Below are 23454 nucleotides of genomic sequence, written 5' to 3'. Positions count from 1 at the left end.
TTACAATGTTTCCTCATCTATTTCCCATGAAGTGATGGGACCAGATGCCATGATCATAGTTTTCCGAATGTTGAGCTTTAAGCCAACTTTTTCACTCTCCTCTTTCACTTTCATCAAGAGGCTCTTTAGTTCCTCTTCACTTTCTGCCATAAGGGTGGTGTCATCTGCATATCTGAAGTTATTGATATTTCTCCCAGCATTCTTGATTCCAGCCTGTGCTTCTTCCAGCCCAGCATTTCTCATGATGTACTCTGCATGTAAGTTTAATAAGCAGGGTGACAATATACAGCCTTGACATACTCCTTTTTCTATTTGGAACCAGTCTGTTGTTCCATGTTCAGTTCTAACTGTTGCTTCCTGACCTGCATATAGGTTTCTCAGGAGGCAGGTCATGTGGTCTGGTATTCCCATCTCTTTCAGAATTTTCCACAGTTTATTGTGATCCACACAGTCAAAGGCTTTGGCATAGTCAATAAAGCAGAAATAGATGGTTTTTTTTGGAACTCTCTTGCTTTTTCGATGATCCAGCAGATGTTGGCAGTTTGATCTCTGGTTCCTCTGCCTTTTCTAAAACCAACTTGAATATCTGGAAGTTCACAGTTCACGTATTGCTGAAGCCTGGCTTTGAGAATTTTGAGCATTACTTTACTGGTGTGTGAGATGAGTGCAGTTGTGCGGTAGTTTGAGCATTCTTTGGGATTGGAATGAAAATGGACCTTTTCCAGTCCTGTGGCCACTGCTGGGTTTTCCAAATTTGCTGGCATATTGAGTGCAGCACTTTCACAGCATTATCTTTCAGGATTTGAAATAGCTCAACTGGAATTCCATCACCTCCACTAACTTTGTTCATAGTGATGCTTTCTAAGGCCCACTTGACTTCACACTCTAGGGTGTCTGGCTCTAGGTGAGTGATCACACCATTGTGATTATCTGGGTCGTGGAGGTCTTTTTTGTACAGTTTTGTGTATTCTTGCCACCTCTTCTTAATATCTTCTGCTTCTGTTAGATCCCTACCATTTCTGTCCTTTATGGAGCCCATCTTTGCATGAAATATTCCCTTGGTATCTCTAATTTTCTTTAAGACATCTCTAGTCTTTCCCATTCTGTTGTTTTCCTGTGTTTCTTTGCATTGATCGCTGAGGAAGGCTTTCTTATCTCTCCTTGCTATTCTTTGGAACTCTCCATTCAAATGGGAATATCTTTCCTTTTTTCCTTTGCTTTTCACTTCTCTTCTTTTCACAGCTATTTGTAAGGCCTCCTCAGACAGCCATTTTGCTTTTTCCCATTTCTTTTCCATGGGGATGGTCTTGGTCCCTGTCTCACGTACAATGTCACAAACCTCTGTCCATAGTTCATCAGGCATTCTATCAGATCTAATCCCTTAAAGACTAAATAGACTATCCTTTTACTCTCTTTTTTTCATTTAACATATTTTACATGTCAGTAAATAGACATCTCTCCCATTTTTAGCAGATATGTATTTATTATTCCACTAGGTGGATGAGACATCCTGTGTTTAGCCAGGCTTTTATGAATGGACTTTTACATTGTTTGCAAATTTTGATTCCTATAAGTTATTTCAAGGAATATCTTCATACACTTGTGAAGTGTATTTGTGCTCTTGTCTGGTTTTTTTTTTTTTTTTTTTTTTTTGGAGATCTGAGAATTGGAACTTTGAGATCAAGGGGTAGTTTGATGGGGGAATGAAGGTGGATGAATGGGGAAATAAAATTATATGACTACAAGAAATACTTCAGTTAAAGTTTTGTCTGTAATTCAACCAAAAATAATATAGACGAGCTCAAAATCTATAGGTACTATAGAAATCATCTTCTCACTTTGTTCAGTGTTATTATTCATGTGAATTTAGTTGGCATTTAAATTGTTTTTTTAAAGTAATGGTATGTGGGCAGAAACAGAACAAAGGAAATATTTCCTTTCTTTTTCTAAGCATATATAGATACCACCCAGCTAGATTTTGTAGCTTGTATGTGATTATAGCTGGAATGAAGTCCTTTGAAAAGGTTTTACTTGGGGGCCCATACTCTTAATTATGTCATTTCCAAGAAAAGGTCAGTTTTATCCTGTTCTAATTTTCTCATCATAAAAGACAGAAATAGAATTCTAATTTAAAAATCGTATAAAATTGTAAAATTTTGATATGTTTGTTTTTCTAGGTTTTTAGTCCCTTAAGAACATTTTTCTTTATTCAACCAACTTTGCCTCATACAGGTTTTTTTAAAAAAGAGCTTTCAAAATGTTTTAAAGCACATGTGTTTATTCTAAGAGTTGACTTTAGAGATTAGAAAATGTTAGTTCATTTTTTAAAAGAATAATCTAATTTAATATGGTAATTTACTGAGGTGTTATATTTATAATCTGTGCCGATGAACATAACCGGTAACATCAACCAGCCTGGCAACATCTTCAGTTTTGATGTATTTTTGTTTTTATGCAGTTGGATCCCTATGACTATGAGATGATTGAAGTCGTCCTGAAAGTCATAGAAAGAGCTGATGAGAAGATAACCAACATTAATATTAATCAGGTATAACAAATATATCATAGATTTTAAAATTATGTTTTTAATTTGGATCATTTTTTTAAATTACTTTCATTTGGTGTCTTTCTGAACTGTTCTCTGAGCTCCCTTGAAACTGTACATTTTTTTTTACTCTTTTTCTTTAAAGGGATACAGAGTAAAAAGAGTTTTTTATTCTCCATGTTTTATCTTATTTTATTTTATTTTCTTTTTTGGCCACTCCTCGTGGCATGTAGGATCTTAGTTCCCCAACCAGGGATTGACTCTGCACCCGTTGCATCGGAAGTACAGAGTATAGTACAGAGTCTTAACCACCAGAGAAGTCCCCTCTTCATGTTCTATCTTAATCCAGTTTTTGCTCTACTGGGGCAATTTAAAACTTGCCAAAAGTACAAAGCCACTAAAAGACTGATTTAGAAGAATTAAGGCAAAAATATTTGTCATCTGGCAAAAAAATCCCAAAGCACGTAAGACCCAGAATCAGACTTAGCTTTCTATATTAGGTAGGTCCTGGACTCAGTTCTGTTTGAGTACTTGCGGTAACTTACTGGGCTTCCTCCCTCGTGGCTCAGATGGTAAGGAATCTGCCCGCAATGCAGGAGACCCCGGTTCAGTCCCTGAGTCGGGAAGATTCCCCGGAGAAGGGAATGCCTACCCACTCCAGTATTCTTGCCTGGAGAGTCCCATGGACAGAGGAGTCCGAAAGCTACAGTTCATGGGGTCTCAAAGAGTGGGACACGACTGAGCAACTAACACTTTTTTAGTAACTTCCTATTCTTTTACAAATTTTGGTCATAGAAGCTTATATATTTTCTTAAATTAGCTTTTAAAAATCAAAAGAAAATGGGTTGATTTAAAAAGTACAAGCCCCAAGGATTTCCCAGGCATTCCAGTGGTTAGGATGCAGCACTTTCACTGCTGGGGTTCAATTCCTGGTTGGGGAGCTAAGATCTTTCAAGCCTTTAGGTACAACCAAAAAAAAAGTTATACAGGCCCCCAAAATATAAGATATAAACTTAAAAGAGGATGCATGTGTGCACACTCAGTCATGTCCAACTTTTTGTGACCCCATGTAGCGTAACCCACAAGGCTCCTCTGTCCTTGGTGGGAGTTTTCAGGCAAGAATACTAGAGTGGTTTACCATTTCCTTCTCCAGCAAATTTTCCTGATCCAGGGATCAAACCCATGTCTCCTGCATTACCAGGCATATTCCTTATCACTGAGCCACCTGGGAAGCTATGGAAGCCCTAAAAGAGGATATAGAGGATTCATTTTAGATCTACTGCACATGTACTTAAAGTGAAATCGAGTATTTTTAAGATACATCTAAAACTATTTGAAGAGAGTATAGAGAACTTCGAACACTGGAGTATGACATCCCACCAGCAACAGCGTTGCGGTGGTTTAATTTCCAGTGGAAATTAGTGTAATTTCTTTAGTAATCACAAAAGTTATGGTTTAGAAAAATAGTGTAATAGTTTTAAAGGTAAAACTACAGAAAGGTTTTGATCATCTTCATGAGGAGAGACTGTCCCAGGAATGGTATCCTGTGATAGTATAGAATTAGACATAAAATGCTTAACGATTAGTTTAATCTCACAGGAATAAACCTTTTTAATTTTAATACAGGCACTAAGTCTTCTGAAACACTTGAAGTCATACAGAAGAATTTCTCCCCCAGTGGACCTAGAACATCAGTATATGTTGGAGCACGTCATAACTTTGCCATCAGCTGCCCAAACCAGACTGCCTTTTCACCTAATATTCTTTGGCACAGCACAGAGCTTCTGGAAAATTCTCTGTATGTTCATTAACCTCTTTTGAATTGTCCTGAATAGCCAAAACCTTTTACGTAGGTAAATCATGCTATCTTTGTTTCCTTTCCAGCTACAGAACTCAGTGAAGAATCCTTCCCAACCTTGCTCTTAGTTTCTAAATTAATGAAGGTAATGGGTTAAAACTCATGAAAGTCATATGTTTGCTCTATAATTCTTTCAGCAGCTCTGTAGAAAAATTTATGTAAAGCCCGTAAAAGTGAGCATATAAGTCAGTCATATAACTTTTCCCTTTTTTGAAGTTCTCTCTGGACACTCTGTATGTGTCTACAGCCAAACACGTTTTTGAAAAAAAGCTGAAGCCCAAGCTCCTGCAGTTAACACAGGGTAAATCCTCAACAATGATTAACAAGGAGATATCCAAGATCACTCAAACCATCGAATCCTACCTGTTGTCCATAGTTAACCCAGAGTGGGCCGTAGCCATCGCCATCAGTCTTGCCCAGGATGTCCCAGAAGGTATGGATTCTTTCATTAATTGGGCTTCACATGGTTGGCTATGTGGTTTTTGTAACTTGTTAAAAAAAAAAAAATGATACTCCTTTGATTTCCTTCCATTTCTTTTAAGAAGAAGTATGATAGCTTAGAAATGTATGGGACTCCACTGGCAGTCCAGTGGTTAAGACTCCATGCTTCCAATGCAGCGGGAGGAGTTCGGTCCCTGATCAGGGAGTTAAGATCCCACATGTTGCGTGGCATGGCTAAAAATTTTTTTTATAAAAGTAAAGAAATATACTTGCCCCCTGTCCTCCCTTGTAACACTGTCATATGTTAAAGAGGCACCAGTGAGGGGATTTCCCTGGTGGTCCAGTGGCTAGGACTCTGTTCCCAGTGGCAGGGGGTCTGGGTTCAATCCCTGGTCAAGGAACTAAGAGCCCACAGGCTGCAAATAAGAGTTCAAACGCCACGACTAAAGATCCTGCCTGCCACAGCTAAGACTTGGAGTAGCTAAATAAATACATTAAAAAAAAAAGAGGCACCAGTGAACTAAGCAAGATGCAGTGTTGCTTGCTTGGGGCTCAGTGCCAGAGACACCACCCAACTTGAGTATAAACTCGTACCCTCTCATGTCCAATCATAAGTACTTTCTGTAACGAAACCTCAGACACTGTCACATGGTCAGACAGGTACACAAACACTTACTGCCATGTTTTCGATTGTAACAAAAGTTGAAAATAAGTAATTTTTCTAAATGCTCATTTATCAAAAACCAGTTTAAAAAAATAAAGAATATTCATAGAATAGAGTACTGTGTAGCTGATTGGGAAAGATATCCGAGATATATATTAACTGAGAACAGCAGATTATGCTCCATATATGATCTTATCCCATTTGGAATAAAATGCTTGTACACATGCGTGCACACTTGCACACAGAGAACTTCTGGCAGCATGTAGAGGTCTAGGGAATGGGAATAGAAGCTAAAGAGATGGCCATCTGTGGACTGTGCTTCCTACTTTGTCTTCTTCTGTCCTGTTTAAACTGTTTTTTTTACTATGAGTATGCCTTTCTGTCGTTTTAAAACTGGCTAATTTGGCTAAAATACATTTTCTTGAAAGGATTGTGATTTTCTTTTAAGTCTTTTTTTTATCTGTTTAGGTTCCTTCAAGATGTCCAGTTTGAAATTCTGCCTCTATTTAGCCGAGAGGTGGCTTCAGAATATCCCATCTCAGGTGGGTCTGAGCTGTAAAATGGAAGGCTCCTCTTTCTTAAATTGAAGTATAGCTGATTATATTAGTTTCAGGTGTACAACATATGGATTCAAAATTTTCATAGGTTATACTCCGTTTATAGTTATTATAAAATATCGGGCTATATTCCCTGTGCTGTACAGTATATTCTTGCAGCTTATTTACTTTATTCATAGTAGTTCATGCCTCTTATTCTTGTACCCCTTCCAGCTTTCCTCTCCCTACTGGTAAGCACTAGTTTGTTTTCTCTATCTGTGAGTCTATTTCTGTTTTGCATATGTACTCGTGTATTTTTTAGATTCCACAGATAAGTGATGATATCATACAATATTTGTCTTTCTCTGTCTGACTGACTTCACTAAGCATAATACCCTACAGGTCTGTCCATGTTGTTGCAAATGGCAAAGCTTCATTCTTTCTTATGGCTGAGTAGTATTCCTTTATATATATATATACACACACATCACACACTATATCTTCTATAGCCATTTATCTCAGTGGACACTTAGGTTGCTTCTATATCTTTGCTATTATAAATAATGCTGTTATAAGCATTAGGGTGCAGGCTCTGCTGCTTTTTTAAGGTTCACATTTCTATTTATTGTTTAAAACTTATTTTTAACTGGATGATACTTGCTTTACAACATTGTGTTGGTTTCTGCTGTACCACAGTGAGAGTCAGCCATAAGTGTACATACATCCCCTCCTTGAACCTCTCTCCCTTGCCCTCATCTCACCTCTCTAGGTTGTCAGAGTCCACTTTCTTTTTAATTTAAGTTGTGCTCTCTAGCATCCCTTTTCAGCCCACCCTGGTGATAGATTGTTTTCAAGGGTTGGAGACCTAAACTGGAGAAAGAAGATGAGGCTTGGTGTAGGTACTAAGGTTGTAACTAAGGCAGGAAGGGACCTTGATCGATAAAGGTGGATTTTTAGTCTCCCTGAAGATTTAGAAAACAAGTTTTCTGTTTGCTTGGAATTTTTTAAAAGGATGAGACACGTGAAAAAGCTGAAGCTCTGTTGAAGAAGCTTCATGTTCAGTACCGGCGATCAGGCACGGAAGCTGTGCTCATAGCCCACAAGCTGAACACTGCAGAGTATTTAAGAGTGATTGGAAAACCAGTACATCTCATTGTCAGTCTGTACGAACATCCCAGCATCAATCAAAGAATTCAGAATTCATCTGGGAAAGATTATCCTGGTGAGGGCAAAACTCTTTTTGTATCTCTCCATCCAAGGAGAATTATCCTTTTGATTCCCTGGTATCTTGTGTTGAAAACTTGGGGTTCTCTTTTTAATTCTTTATCTTGAATATCTTAGATATTCACACAGCTGCTAAAGAAATAGCTGAAGTCAATGATATTAATTTGGAAAAAGTCTGGGACATGTTGTTGGAAAAATGGCTGTGCCCGTCCGCCAAACCTGGTGAAGTAAGTGCTTGCTTTGATGGTGTCTGTTGTTGAGTATGAGCCAGTGGCGTCTTCTCAAAAAAGAGGGTAGTTATGTGTCTCGCCATGATATGACTTCTCATTAGAAGCACAGAATCTTAGAAGAAGGAACATTTGAGCATTTTAATACCTTCTGTTATCTGATGAGTTTTAATGAAGTTGTTTACTTTTTCTTTTCCTTTAAATATTATTTTGCAGCTAGTCTATCTTTTCTTTTTTCACTTGTTGGTATTTTTTTTATTGAAATATAGTTGATACAGTCTTCCTTTTAATTGATGATTTCAGATGAACTGTCATATAATAGAAGTGGCCCATGCTTAGACTTTAGGCTCATATGATTATTTTCTATTTCGAAATAATTTTAAAGGTACAGAAAAGTTGCAAGAATAGTACAAAAGAATTAGCTGTGTATCCTCCACCCAGATCTGTCAGTTTTTAAACATTTTGCCACATCTACTTCATCATTCTCCCTGTAATATGTTTACCCATAACATTTTTCCAAACCCTTTGAGAGTAAATTCCATGTGTCATGCCCCTTTACCCTTAATAATTAGGTGTGTGATTCAAAGAACAAAGATTTTTCTCTTATTGGACCACAGTATAATTATAAAAATCAGACACAATTTTGATACAGTATTGATAAAATACGTATATGTTTATGTTTGTATACTTGAATTTATGGTCCATGTTACAGTTTAACCAGTTGTGCCAATGATATTCTTTGTAGTAATTTTCTCCTCTGAGACCAGGATCTAATCTGGGATTATGTGTTGTATTTGTCATGTCTGTAATTTCTTTCACTCTAGAACAGTTCCATAACTTTTCTGTCTTTCATGACACTGGCATTTTTTAACAGTTCAGGCTCGTTATTTTGTCAGTGGCCCCTCCTCTTGGGCTTTTCTGTGTCCTCATGATAATACTGGAGTTTTGCATTTTGGGCAGTATGTTACCTGGGTGATAGGGTGTCCTTCCCAGGGTATGAGGTTTAGAGGCACATGATGCCTCTTTGCCCAAATAGAGGATGTGAATTTAGATAACTTGGTTACACTGTTGTCTATATCTCTCAGACACAGTTACTATATTTCCTTTTGTAATTACTAAGGGAGGTGTTTTGAGACAATGTAATATCCTGCTCTTCTCTAAATTCCTGCCTGCACCACCCATAGCCCTGACTTAGTCTCTATTGATGATTCTTACTTAACTCTTTTATCTGTGCTGAGACTTTGTCTTTTTTGGAGGGTGCAGATTCTTTGGTTTGCAAAATGTCTCATTCTGGATTTATGTTTCTGAGGTTTCTCATGATTGGATTCAAGTTATGGATTTTTAGCAACAATATTCTATAGGTGATATGTTCTCTTCAGTGTATCATGTAAGGAGACACATAATGTCAGTTTTTTTAGAAATAATATTAACATCTAAATTTGTGATGGGATTCAGCAATCCAAATGCAAAATTTTCTGTATTGTTTCTTTTGAGTTTTCAGGCAGTACTTAATTAAGGAGATTCTGTAATTCTTCTGTTCACCTAGGCAGGTATCCTTGGAAAAAAATGTATTTGTAAACAAATAGTATAACTGATGTGACATTAGCTTTTCAACTCATGGTTTTTATATCACTTGTAATTCAATTTAACAAGTATTTTTTAAGTGTTTACCGAGAGCAAGGACCATGTATCAGTGAAAACAGAAGAGTTAGAAGCATATCCAGGCCACATAGAATCTATGGTTGACACTCAAAGCCCCATGTTTTAACTCATGCATAAATCTGGAACACTAAACTGAAATTCCTGTGAGACTAGAAACTGTGTTTATACACCTAATGCACCTAATGCATTTCTGTGTAACTCCCCATAAATACATACTGAATTAATGGACAACTCATACAATTCAGAGTCCTTTCCTTTTAAAAATTACACAATGAATGTAAACTCCAGGAGGACAGGAATATTTGTTTTGTTCACTCAGGGAACCATGTGCTCAGAATTATACCTGGTGCATGGTAAGCACTCCGTATGTATTTGTTGACCGAATGAATTTGAGTAAACCCATTTTTAAAGCAAGAATCTTCTCATAAAGTGATGAATTACACTAATTTCTTATCTGCAAATGTAATTGTTTTACAAATCTTTTTTTATAAATCTTTTTTTCCTTTGTTGTCATCAAACATGGAGGTGCTAGGAGTTGAACCCCAGGCCTTGTGCACTCTTAAGTATGTACTCTGCTACTGCACCGTACCCCCTCCTGTAAATATAATTTTGCATGTTGGACTTTTTCATTTAATAGACTTTTATAAGCTTATGTAGTCAGTCAATTTCTTCTGTTTTTAACTTGTTTATCCACTTTTTCAAAGACACCATCAGAATTGTTTGAACTTCAAGAAGATGAAACACTACGAAGGTATTCTTCCTTTGCTTACATTTGTCTAGACCCTGTTGCCCAATAGGAATCTTACTAATGATTTTAAAACCAATGGTTTTAAAAAAGGCTTTCTTAGTATAACTTGGATCAGAACCTCTGAGAAGAATCAGTTCATTGACACATGACTATGAGTGTGTTTAAGTATCTCCAGTCAAATGAATAAGAAACAACCAAGATCCAGAGTTTCTGAATCCTCTGTGAGTTCGTACATTTAGCAGAGAATGTACCATGAGCAAAGGAAAACTCTTACGTAGCGAGGACTCTGACCCCAGACTTGTACGTGTTCTCTGTCCCTGTCAAGCTAGGCTGGTTCAGATATGGGCCACCAGGATTCCTTTTTCACTTCTAACCTAAGACTGAGACCCAGAAAGGCACATCGGTGTCACATACTATAACTCTGATTGGTAATGGCTTGCTGTCTTGAGCAGACTCTTATCGGTGCTCAAATCAGAAAACACAATAGTCCATTAATGATGCTTGGCTTAGGCATGGGAGAGGGAATGGTGGCATGCATGCCAGCTTCTTGCCATTTTGGTGTAGGCCAAAAGTGTCAATAGGTCAGGTTACTCATGAAGCTCTCCACCCTACATCAGCCCTGGAGATCTGATAGAGAGGATATAGGAAGATAAACCCCAGAAAAGAATTTCTCCTGATCTGGGCAGAACTGGTTTAGTACCCACTCCAGGCTCTCCTTCCCTCTGGGCACTCCCTCGTCCTTGCTCGTCCTTCAAGAGCAAGAACACCTTTGTCTGAGCAAAAGGAAGCTCCTGGAGCATCTGACTGAAGCAGCCAACACAGAAGGGCTTAGGGGGAATAGTTAATAGAGAAAACTCCCAAGATGGAAATCCCAGAGAGTAATTCATGGCAATTTCATAACTTCCTGCCTTTTCCCACTGGAATCTCTATCCCTTCTTCCTCCAATTTGCCTGATCCATCTTGCCCTTCTCTTGGGGGCTGGGGGGAAGGCAGGCAGTCTGCCCTGAGTCCCAAGGTTAAAACGTTCCACTAACAAGGTCCTGTGAATTAAAACACAAGTTTCCATGTATAGTAGTGTTCAGTGTACTTTGCAGCTATGGTTTGTATTGATTTCTTAACCAGAGAGATTTAAACGATCAGTTGCTTAGCCATTTCCTAGATGAGAAGAGTGAGGCCTGTCTTTTGTGTCTTTATTAGCTTCTTTAGCTGTGAAGGAACCCAAGAACAGATTAAGCATCCTTTAGAGGGGAAAGTAAACAGTGGCCTTGACCCATAGCCCTTCAGGCCTTTGTTTGGGCTGTCTGGTGCTGTTTTTTTATGGATAATAAAGCAAGTCTCTTGTTTTACTAATCAGTCACTAAATTAAAATCTAAAGGTAATAAAAAAATATTTTTTCAGAGTCCTGTATCTCCTTCTGTCTCGTCCAATTGATTATAGTTCAAGAATGCTGTTCATCTTTGCAACATCAACCACAACCGTAAGCTCTAAAAACTTGGTCAAGACTTATCTTTGTATCTCAGCCTAACATTTTTTCCTCTGCGTATTTACTGTTGACTGGTGACTAGGATAATGCTCTCTCTGTACTTACTCGAACTATGTCTTACTCTGTAGATGAGGTTTGTAGTATCTGCTGAGCTCCATTTAGTGCTGCCTACAGAAACATCCTATTTTGCAAACTGAGTGGTTCAACTGTTGACAGTTCCCATGGGTTATCCACGATTACTGTCCTAACACCCTGGCCCAGTGTAAGTCACTCAGTAGTGTCCGATTCTTTGTGATTCCATGGACTACAGCCCGCCAGGCTCCTCTGTCCATGAGATTTCCCAGGGAAGAATACTGGAATGGGTTGCCATTTCATTTTCCAGGGGATCGTCCTGACCTAGGGATTGAAACTGGGTCTCCCGCATTGCAGGCAGACTCTCTACTGTCTGAACCACCAGGGAGGCCCCCAGTCACATTCCTAACACCAGGGACCCCCAACCAGCAGGCCTGGGAGAAGGCTCCACTCTGGTCTCCAAGCCCTGCCTGACCTGTCGCACCCCTCCCCACTAAACTCTTAACTAGTCAGAACTTCCCCTCATCCCTCAAAGCATGTGACTGACCTTCAGGCTTGTCCATATAGAAATGCTCTCTGGGGAACTTTCCTGGCAGCCCAGAGGTTAGGGCTCTGCGCTCTCAGTGCTGAAAGCTCAGGTTTGCTCTCTGGTCAGGGAGTTGAGATCCCGCAAGCCACAGGACATGGTCCAAAAAAAAAAAAAGTGCTCTCTGAGGCAGTTGGAGCTGAGGGAAAGGAAAGATGTAGGTCAAAGGATGGAAAGAAGAAAGAGGGAAAGGCTAAGATGCTGATTGTTTGTCCTTTATGACAAGCAGCAGGAAGGAAATCCCTCTTTCTCTTGCATCTTAGTTTATCTGATAGTTATCCTAGCAAGTAAATAAAAATTATGTTCCTTGAAACGGACCAGGTTCAGCTCCCAGCTCAGTCATACAAGTGCTTTTCCCTGAGAAAATCATCGCACCGCTTTGTGTTTATGTGTACTTCCTGTTGTGTCATGTAGACATTAATGAATACATTTTGATTAATTAATAATGTGTATGCAAATGTGAACTCAGTTATATATTCAGGGGTTGAGGTTTAATAAAATTAATTTTTACTGCTTCATCAAGAACCCTCTTAAGTGAACATCTCTCTTGTTTTCAGTGCTGAAAATGTGAAGAATGCAGTGGCTGTCACAGCAGTTGGGTGTTCCTGCTGTTTACCCACCACTGCTTTTGCACTATGAGTGCACATTTTGGGTTGGTCAAAAAGTTTGTTCGAGTTTTCCCATACATCTTATGGAAAAACCTAACCTGAACTTTTTGGTCAGCCAGTATTAACAAAGTGTAAATGGTAGAGTCCATCATGGTGTTATTATGAAAGTGGTTCTCACCCTGTTCTTTCTGAAAGACTGAGGAACCCTTCAGCCCCGAGGCAGGGTCCCATGGAACACAGTTTGAGAACCACTGAACCCCCTCCCCCAAGGGCAAACATAGACTTAAATCTTTCTTTTTTTTTATTTTCTAATTTGGCCATGCACATGGCTTGATGGATCTTAGTTCCCCCACAAAGTATTAAACCTGAGCCCTGGGCAGTGAAAGTACAGAGTCCTAACCACTAGTCTTCCAGAGAATTCCTGGCTTTAATCTTTTAAAAACCAACATGGCTCATGTCACCTAGATTGAAACTCAGTTACCCAACTGAAACCCACGGGTGCAGCTCTGAAACCTCTTCTGGTCTTACAGACGCTCAGGATGCACCAGCTCACGTTCGCCCACAGAACTCGAGCCCTGCAGTGTCTCCTCTATTTGGCTGACAAGGAAACTATAGAATCTCTCTTCAAAAAATCCATCGAAGAAGTGAAGTAAGTGGAGTTTTTTAAATTATATTAATAGAAAACAGGTCACTCTTTGGAACCATAACTTTTAAGCCTCTTAGTTCGGAAGATTACGTTAGAAGGGCTGTGTCAACAAGTTGCTCTTGCCTTGAGTGTCCTTGTTCTGGCAGAGAGGAGACAGGCCCTGAAGAACATCTTATTTCTCTCGAATCTTTGAGACGTTTAGAAACTGAGTGTTTTTTTCATCTTCCTCCAGTTGATTTCTTTCTAGTATTTCTTGACTATATCTTAGAAGCCTAAAACAGACATGTAATAGACCAGTCCAGTATTTCTAAGTGTTGGCTTTTCATTTTAAACATACATGTGGCTAATGAGGAGATTCCTATTTCCTGCCTCTGTTTTCCAGATCTTACTTGAAATGTATAACTTTTCTGGCATCATTTGAGGCGCTGAATATCCCCATCACGTATGAATTATTTTGCAACAGCCCTAAAGAAGGAATGATTAAGGGTCTTTGGAAAAACCACAGCCACGAATCCATGGTATGTACACTGAGTTAGCTGTGGTGGCGGCCTCCATCCTCTCAGATGCTGTTGCCCTCACTTGGCTGCCTGCCACCACTCAGATCCCTGAAAGACAGATCCAAAGAAACCTTTGATTCCTGAACAGGTCTGCTGCTCTGAGAGCTTTCCTGTTTTCCTCTCCTGGCAGGTAACACGGCAACTTGGAAGCCGCCTTACCTCTCTCCCAAAAGCCTAAGGCCTGAAGCCATCCCTTCCTATCAGGGCAAGGTGGGGGGGAAACACTTTTTTAATCCCTCCCCAAGCCTGTCTGTCCTCATCTAGACAGACTGTCCTTGTGCAGGAAGTTTTGTTCCTCTTCCTTCTAGTTACCAGTGGGAGTTCAGTCTCTGAGGCAGCTGGAACCCAGGGCAGGAAGGATATGGGGCCAACAGGCAAACTGTTCTAGGACACAAGAAACAAAGAGGGGAGGAGGAAGAGGAGCCTGAGATGCTGTTTGTGAGTCCATAATTTCGAGAAAGAAAAATAATTTTTTTTTCTTTCCCTAGACAGATGAGGGACTTCATTGAAATTAGGCAGTAGACACAGGTTGGCTGAAAGCATATTTTGTCTTCAGCTATCCTACCTTTTCCAAAGATGGTTGAATTTACTGGTGTCTTGAAACAGTATGATTTTTTTTTCCCTGCTTCAGGCAGTAAAGTTGGTGACTGAACTTTGTTTAGAATACAAAATCTATGACCTGCAGCTTTGGAATGGACTCTTGCAAAAGCTTCTTGGCTTCAATATGGTAAGTAAAACTCAGTGCCCTAGACTGCAGTGTATTGTAAAGATTTTGTGCAGCATCTCCTAAACATTTTGCACTGATACTTGTTATTGAACAGATGTATGTGGAAAATGTTCACTCTCATTGGGTTCATGCCCAACTTAAAGAATGTGGCGTGAGGCCAGAGAAAGTGCAATCTCAAAACTGACATAAATTTCATTCGAAACAAACAGAAGAGTCCCTGGTGTCTTTTGATGTTTGTGGATTTATAGGTGACCTTCTCTGGTGATCCTCAGAGAAGATACAGTCTCCTGATACTCTTTGTGAAAGTTTCAGACTCCTAGATTGGACTTTGAAATTTTCCATTTGGGTAATCTTCAGAAATTTTCTGTTTCATTTTTTCAGATTCCTTATCTAAGGAAGGTTTTAACAGCCATTTCTAGCATCTATCCTCTATGGCAGGTATGTAGTTTTTTCTAAAATAAATTTTATAGAATTTAATCTTTAGACTCACTGACCTTGTGACTCACAGGTACCCTAGATTAAGTAGTCAGTTCCTCAGTGAAGCTGCAGGGTGCTATTCCATTAAAATGGTGCCTGGACCCGGAATACTCAGCTCGGACTTTGCCTTCCCCAAGACATCACTTCCCCCAGCCCTCTAGGCCTCATGAATCACATCTCCATTTATGCTCTTAAAACACATGGGCTCAGCTATAACACCTGTCATGGTATAATTTTTTTTAAAACATTCATTTACTTATTTATTTGACTGCATCAGGTCTTCATTGCGGCGTTTGGGCTCAATAGTTGTGGCATTTGGGCTTAGTTACCCTTCAGCATGTGGGATCTTAGTTTCCTGATAAGAGATAGAACCCCTGTCCCTTGCATTGCAAAGTGGATTCTTAACTACCAGACACCAGGGAAGTCCTGGTATAAATTATTTTAATCACACATGTGACTGCCCATCTTGGACTTTGAAGATTCCTAAAGTCAGAAACCCTGTCATAGTCATCTTTTCTGAATTTCACGTGTTGTTCACATGCACAATCACTATACATATATGTAATACATATATAGTATGTGAGTGCTGAGTCACTTCAGTCCAGTCATGTCTGACTCTTTGTGACACTATGGACTGTAGCCCGCCAGAAATATATATTTTATTCTTAGTTTAATAACTTAGAACATATGCTGAGTAAAATATGAAAATTTTCCTTTACCACTTCCCTTCATAATCTCTCCAGGAGTGACTACTGTTGACAGTTTCCTTTGTTCTCTTCTAGAGTTTTCCTATTATCATATAAGCAGGTGTATGTATACATGCATGTGTATATTGTGTGTGTATTCATTTTTGTACATATAAATTAAATCACATTACATATAAATGTTTTTTTCCATGTAACGATGGTATCTTGGAGATTGTTTCCTATCAACACATATAGATCTCTCTTTTTTTTTTTTTTTTAGATCTTTTTTATCGAGATATAATTCACACGTAAAATTTACCCTTTTAAAGTATACAATTAAGTGGCTTTTAGTATATTCACAGACTCACAGAGAATACAAAGAAGTGATTACCAGAGAGAAATGGGGAGTGGCAAATTAAGGATATAGGATTAAGAGATAGAACTACTATGTATAAAACAGATAAGCAGGACTTCCTTTGTGATCTAGTGGCTAAGACTGCACTTCCAATGCAGAGGGCCCTGGTTCAATCCCCAGTCAGGGAACTAAATGCCACAACTAAGAGTTCACATGCACAGTGAAGATCAAAGATCTCTCATTATGCATCTAAGACCCAGTACAGCCAAAATAAGTAAATAAAAATAGATAACCAGCATGGGCATATTACATAGCATAGGGAATTATAACCATTATCTTATAATCTTTAGTGGAGAATAATCTGTAAAAATACTCAGTCACTATGTTGCATACCTAAAACTAATATTGTAAATCAACTATATTTCAGTTTTTTTAAATATAAATGAGGGTATTTTGCAGAGCAAAAAACAATAATAATAAATCAGCCAGGATTATGTGTTAATATCCTAAAATATATAGTATGAGGAATATTCTGGAATCTTGATGATCTAGAACAGGGAGCTAGCAACTTAAGATTTTGGTCTTAACATCAAGAATATAAGCTCTAAATGTATATAGTTCTGTGACTGCAAAACAGAGTTCATAAGATCCAAGACATGAGTTCTTTAATACTCGTGTTTCCACAGGTTCCCTACTTCAGCAGAGCTTGGCAGTGTGTGGTTCAGATACCGCTGCTTTCAGGTATTTTTCTGTGCCCTGAAATGTTGACAGTTGCATTTTATAGTTTTGTATATAGACAGGTTATTGGGTTTGTTTTGGTTTCTTTGTGTGTTTTTTTGTGGTTTTTTTTTTTTTTTCATTGTGGACCATTTTTAAAGTCTTTCTTGAATTTGTTACAATATTGCTTCTGTTTTTTATATTTTGGTTTTTTAGCCACAAGGCCTGTGGGATCTTAGCTCCCCAACCAGGGTTCAAACCTGTGTCGCCTGCATTGGAAGGCAAAGTCTTAACCAGTGGACCACCAGGGAAGTTCCTAAACACATTGTTGCTTTTTATTTTCAGCCTCTTGTCCTTTAAGCCCCAGTCAGCTGTCAGATTGTTGTGAGAGTCTCATTGCTGTTCTAGAGTAAGTAAAATATTTTTCCTACCCCCTAAATCAAATTCGTTGCTTATAAAATTCCTTTCTAATAAACGTACCTTATGAGTAATGCCTTTTTCCTCAGAAGTTAAGCACACCACTAGATTGAAAATAAAATATCTCTATTATTTTTACAGTGTCTACTTTCTTTGTGCAGTGCAGCTAATGAACTTATATTCAGTACACATTCTCTAAAATTTGTACCTAGTTTTAATGTAAATATAGAGTACCTTTTGTGACTACTGTAAACCATATAGTTATGTCATAGATTTTGAGTCTTCTAAGTATTTGTCGCCTGACATGTATAGACTTGAATCCGACAGGTTATTAACTAATTAACATGCTCTCTTGAAGATGTCCAATTTCAGATGATCTCGACATGATCAGAGTGGCCAGACAGTATGTCCAGTTAGAGCTTCCGGCTTTTGCATTAGCGTGTCTAATGCTCATGCCCCACTCAGAAAAAAGGCACCAGGAAATAAAGGTATCTGGCAAATTACTCATCTGGGGCTGCCAAGGAGGTGGAAGGTCTCACATTGCATGTCCCCTGCCAAAGATTGCACTTTCTTTTCATCAAAGCTGTAAAGCATGGGTAGGATAGAAAGTTTGTGTCGGGGCCTAGTGGGAGGTACGACTGAGAGATAGATGAAGACTCATCTTAGAAAGCCTTAAGAGGAGTTTGGACCTCATTCTCTATCAGTAGAGAACAGTGAATTTTCCTGCAAGTGCAAAGTGAAATGCTCTGGCGGTATTTAGAAGGAAGTAATCCACCTGGGCTTGATCAGGAGAGAGAGGGAGCAAGAAGTAAAACTTCTAGGAAGCTCTTGCATTTGGTTAGAAATTCATCTCACTCGATGCATGTACAACAGCCTCGTGACTAGGCCAGGGAAGCTTGAGGGGGTAAGTGCCCAAAGGAGGGTGGTGGCAACAAAAACAAACCAGAGGAAGATGGCTTGCTTGCAGCTTGACTTGGTGATTAGTCGTGGAAACTAGAAAAGTCAGGTTGTGTGTGGGTGTCTAACAAAGGCACCATGAGCATTCTGAGGACAGAACTTTTAAAAATAGCTCCCATCCCCTTTATACTATAGAATAAATAGAACAAAGCATTTTGAACTGTTTTACAATGATTTCCCCATGGGCAGATAAGCCAGTTCATAAAGATCTATATAAATGAACACACGTATTTTTTATTTATCACTTGCTCTATTCGTTTCATTTTTTTTTTCAAAGCCATATGTGCCTGTCCTTGACTTTGTTCTCTTTTGACTAGTCTTAAACTCATCTGTTGATGCTTTTCAGAGTTTTAGTATTTAAATAGATTCCTTCTGGCACTTAGGATAACAAAATGTTTATTAAACAGCTCTTTGTTGTTGAAATGGGTATTTGTAAAATGCTTTTTCCTTACTTCAGTAATTTTGTTGTTGTTGTTGATAGAGGCGGTCTTTTTTCTGTACTAGATTCACTTTAAGATATTTCAAATGTAAATATGAAAACCTTCCAGATTTGACAGAAATTAGTAGTGATTATACTTTTCTATTAATTACGTTTTGATTTTTTTTTTTCTCCAGAATTTTCTGGGCTCGTGTGACCCTCAGATCATTTTACAGCAGTTAGAGGAGCATATGAATACTGGCCAGTTGGCAGCGTTTTCACATCAAGTAAGTGGCAGTTTCCTCTCCCTTTTGTTATGAAAAATTTGTTATTAGGAGGTAATCAATTTCCCCCAAACCAAGATTAAGCTGAAAACTCACCATCTCCATCTGTTTGTTAATATATACAATTAATGTCGCTTTCATTAAAGCCTCAGTAAATTTTTAAAAATCAAAAACCCTGGGTGTCCTGTTTACTTCTGTGCACAGTGGAAAATCTGTAGCCTTCAATGCTTGTCACTATGATGAACAGATTTTCCTCAAAAAAAATCCCGAAGTGCTTAACAACAATAACTTTTAATTTATTCACTGTATGCTGAAATGGGCCAAAGCAGTCCCCCGCCAGCGCACCCCCTCACAAGGAAGGCTTAGTCACTATGCAGTGATAATTTAAGATCTAATTGTCAGAAATGCTTTGGTATTGAAGGAGACAACGTGGCATTTAACACATTTTGATTATGATACCTGTTATTCTATAGATTAGAAGTCTGGTGCTGAAAAATATCATAGATAAGAAAGAGTTTGGGATTTTGGCAAAGACAAAATACTTCCCAGTGTTGAAATCACACATGATGAATACCAACAACATCACTGAACTTGTAAACTATTTGGCAGATGAGTTGAGGTAAGTTGATAAATTTTTTTAAAAAACAACTTAGTGTAAAAAAAACAACTTAATGTAGAATATACTAAAATTTATCTTTACTTTGGAGGAAGATACCAAATAATTGTGAAGCTATTTGGTTGTAATTAAAGGCTCTGAATATTAAACTGTAGCATCACTACATTATGCATACCATACTGCTAACACATACTCAGAAGCAGCTGTTTTGTAACCCATTCTCTTGGAACATGAACTTGAAATCAGACAATTAATCAAGCTGCCTGAAATCCCAAAATAGGCATCTCACAGTCCTTCTAAAACCCCACATTACAACTTTATTCCTTAGATGTTTGACTAGAGGCATCGACAACTGTATACAACATCATTTTTTCTAAGCGTATCTAATTTTCCAGTACCCACAAGTTTAGAAATAATATTCCTTGGGATGGTGTTGGGTGCAGATTTGGAAATTAAAACGAAGGGCAAAATGAGTTGGCACTGAAGAAAGAGAAAGCTCAATCGGGACTGAAATATTTCCAGATCCATCCCTACATTTGTTTGGTCTAACTGTGCTGATCCCTGGGAAGTGTCTCTTTCTCAGTATCACGCCATAGATTTCTTTTTCTTTTCTTTTTTAAATTTTTATTTTTTTTTTTATTTGGCTGCACCAGGTCTTAGTTGCAGCATGTGGGATCTTTAGCTGTGGCATGCAGGATCAGCCTGTGGGATCTTAATTCCCTTTCCAGGGATCAGACCCTGGTTCCCTGCATTGGGAGCATGGAGTCTAAGCCACTAGATCACCAGGGAAGTCCCATGCCATGGATTTCTTTCTGCTTGTTTACCACTTGTGATCCAGCCATAATTGCAGGTTGTCATTTATGAACAGTAATATTTTTGAGGTAACGTTGATACATATACTAAGCTGCACATACTTTAGGTATGTCATTTGGTAAAGCTTGTGTACACCTGTGAAGCCATTGCCACAGTCGAGATGGCAGACCTACACATCACCCCCACATTTTCCTCATGCCCTTCTTCTTCTTATTTCATAGTTTAGATGACGCTTCAGTCTTTATAACTGAATATTACAAGCATTGTGGGAAGCCCATACCACCAGGCACCACTCCCTGTGAAACTCTGAAGGTAAATCTGGCCCAAGTTACTGGGTTTTAACCTGACACCATTTCTATTTCTAGGGTCTTGATATTGAGCCAGCCGGTTCTGGAGATAAATGAGTTTTTATGTGCAACTGCATGTGTTTTTACATTTCACTTTGTGTATGAGAGAATCCCAGACTCAGCAGCTGTGTGGCCTCAAGCCAGTTGCTGTACCTGAGTGGCGTGCAGTTTTCAGATCTGGCCCTCCCAGCCTCTCAGGTGCTTTCAAGAATCACAACTCCTTGTGGAGTCTTGTTTTTAATACAGGGGCAGGTGACAAACCAAGTTTTATTGTATTTACTTATTTGGCTGTACCTTGAAGCTTGTGGGATCTTAGTTCCCCACCAGGGGCCTGAACCTGGGCCCACGGCAGTGCAAGTGCAGAGTCCTAACCACTGGACCACCAAACTAAATTGCAAAGCACATTGATTAATGTTGTGCTGGAGTTTCCATCACCTTTATTTCTTTTTCTTTAATTAGCTAAGATACATATGTCCAGTATAGAAAAACAAAAATCTGGAGGAGAAAAAATAATAATAACAAAAAAACTGATCCTTTGAAATTTCAGTAACCAGAGATAAGATCCTTGTTAACATGTTGGTATGCATTCTTCCAAATGCTTCTGTGTATGAAAACAGCACATAACTAATTTTTACTCTTGTTCTGAACTTAAGTATAAAGTAAAATTTTTCATTTTGATCGTGTTTTGTTAGTTTTGGTAAACATAATTAGGTTATTGTGGTTTTTTCTTCCCTTAGTCCAGATCAAGCATATTAAAATATTTAGCCTACATCTTGTTAACATCCATTAGTAACTTCCTTTGTTCATTTCCAGTCTGTTGTGATCAATGGCATAAGATTACTTTTTTCAAAAAGGGAGAGTGTTGATTCAGGAGACAGGTTTGTGGCCCTTAAAATGTATCTGTTTTTCTCCGATCATAGTTGTCTAAAATGCAAAATAATCTCATACATAGATTTTTAGCAGTATAGTTAAGTCTTTCCTGTAGTTTGTCAAATGATTTTCTATTTAAAACACTGACACTCATAAAAATGCTTGTGTTTCTTTCCATTTAGATGTTTAATGGATCCTAATAGATCAAACTTTTTTCAAGAAGAACAAGAAGTTTGGAATCTGTTAATAACTGACACTATTTATTACAGTTTTTAAATTGTGCAATATGTGTGCAATAGCTATTGTCAAATATTCCCCAAGAAGTAATAACTAAGATGCTTAATAACAGCAGAACTGCCTCATAAACAAAATGTCCCAAATTAATAAATCTTTTCCTTGCCAGTTACGTGCATAACTTGTAGAGACTCTATCAGTTTTTTGGTACTCTGTATGAAGAAAAGTATTTTGCTCTCCCCATAAGTAAAGCAGCTGCTTACATCCTGTCTCTTCCACTTATGTAGGTAAGAATATCAGTCTCTCTCTTTTTTTTTTAAGTCTTTATTGAATTTGTCACAATATTGTTTCTGTTTTATGTTTTGGTTTCTTGGCCACAAGGCATGTGGGATCTTAGCTCCCCGACCAGGGATCAAACCTGTGTCGCCTGCATTGGAAGGTGAAGTCTTAACCACTGGACCATCAGAGAAGTCCCAGAATATCAGTCTTTTTAACGTCATTCGAGTAAATATGTCTATAATCTTTGCTGCTGCGTGTATCCGTCAGTGGCCAGCCAGATGTACAGAAACCACTCTAGATAGTTGAAGCAGAGAAGGATTGAGTGTCAGGAACTGATTACAGAGGTGTCAAGTGGACTGAAGGCAAAAGGGAGATGAAGAAGGGGCACTGGAGAAGCCGAAGGGAATGGGCTATTAGCCTAATATCAGAACGTGCCTTTGGGGACTTCCCTGGCAGTCCAGTGTGAAGACTCAACGCTTCCCATGCAGGGGGCTTGGCTTCCATCCCTGGTTCAGGAACTAAGATCCCACAGCAGCACATAAAGTGGGGAAAAAAAAAAAAAAAAAACTGCTGCTTTGGCTCTGAGCCAGGGTGCCGCTGTTCCAGAGACTGAGCCTCCTCCCCCTGGCACTGCTGCCCACGCAGCCCTTGGTCATCCTCCACTAGTGCTTCACTGCCAAGCCCCCTCCAATAGGGGGGCAAAAAAAGCAGCATTTTGCTTTCAGCAACCTTCTAATTCCCGTGCCTATGCCAAGAAATGACAGAGCTAAACAGAAGCCATCTGGCAAGGAGCCTGAGAGATGAAGGCTGCAGGCTGTAAGCCCCTGGCAGGACAGGAAGGAAGCTGGCTGGAAGGGCTGCGTGAAGCTAAAAACCTGCAGCAGTACCCAGCACACAGAAATGTTAATCACACCTCTTTTGGTTCTACTTGTGAATAAACTGAAGCTGATAATACTAGAATTCATTTGCCTTTGTTTGGCTTGTGGAGAAAAATATTTCTGTATAGGAAAGTCAATGTAATATAATTAAAAACACGGGTTTTGGATAAATAACAAGTCTGGGTTTGACCCCCCCTGGCTCCATCACCTACTAGCTGTGTGATCCTAGATGAGTTATATAATGTCCCAAAGCCTTAATCCCCTCATTTGTGTACCTCTTGGCTGCAGGTTTATTAGATGGTCCACCACTTACTATCTTCTGGACTTTTTACATCAGTATGTTTCACAAAGCTTCTTTCATATTTTTGGAGTTACTTCCTTATTATACATTCCCAGGAACATATTTACCAGATCAAAGGGAACGCAGGACATTGTAAAGACTAGATGCAAATTGCCAAACTGCATGCATTTCCAACAGTCTTCACGAAACCCTATTCCTACCAGAAACAATGTCACCTTTAC

At 38.8% G+C, this 23454-nt stretch overlaps 1 protein-coding gene across 4 annotated transcripts in view; it reads left to right on the top strand.

Annotated features, from left to right (window-relative positions):
• Window positions 1-23014, top strand: part of KNTC1 (kinetochore associated 1) — a 71910-nt gene extending 48896 nt beyond the window's left edge. Inside the window, exons 45-64 of one of the 4 annotated variants that reach the window (XM_070475160.1) lie at window positions 2459-2548; window positions 4172-4343; window positions 4430-4488; window positions 4620-4836; window positions 5977-6050; window positions 7056-7266; window positions 7386-7495; window positions 9862-9908; window positions 11304-11382; window positions 13185-13303; window positions 13683-13818; window positions 14489-14584; window positions 14966-15022; window positions 16789-16843; window positions 17165-17228; window positions 17595-17724; window positions 18809-18898; window positions 19369-19514; window positions 20546-20636; window positions 21724-23014. In XM_070475160.1, the coding sequence (XP_070331261.1) occupies window positions 2459-2548; window positions 4172-4343; window positions 4430-4488; window positions 4620-4836; window positions 5977-6050; window positions 7056-7266; window positions 7386-7495; window positions 9862-9908; window positions 11304-11382; window positions 13185-13303; window positions 13683-13818; window positions 14489-14584; window positions 14966-15022; window positions 16789-16843; window positions 17165-17228; window positions 17595-17724; window positions 18809-18898; window positions 19369-19514; window positions 20546-20636; window positions 21724-21741 (2061 nt within the window). In that variant the 3' untranslated portion in view covers window positions 21742-23014. Of the gene's footprint in view, window positions 1-2458; window positions 2549-4171; window positions 4344-4429; window positions 4489-4619; window positions 4837-5976; window positions 6051-7055; window positions 7267-7385; window positions 7496-9861; window positions 9909-11303; window positions 11383-13184; window positions 13304-13682; window positions 13819-14165; window positions 14296-14488; window positions 14585-14965; window positions 15023-16788; window positions 16844-17164; window positions 17229-17594; window positions 17725-18808; window positions 18899-19368; window positions 19515-20545; window positions 20637-21723 lie in introns of those variants that run through there. The other 3 variants (XM_070475161.1, XM_070475163.1, XM_070475164.1) reach the window with 3 other exon arrangements.
• Window positions 23015-23454: the final 440 nt, after the last annotated feature.

This window comes from Odocoileus virginianus, chromosome 12 (assembly GCF_023699985.2).
Source record: "Odocoileus virginianus isolate 20LAN1187 ecotype Illinois chromosome 12, Ovbor_1.2, whole genome shotgun sequence".
Lineage (NCBI taxonomy): Eukaryota > Metazoa > Chordata > Mammalia > Artiodactyla > Cervidae > Odocoileus > Odocoileus virginianus.
Note: the sequence above shows the minus strand (reverse complement) of the source record. Positions and strands in the feature narration are given on the sequence as shown.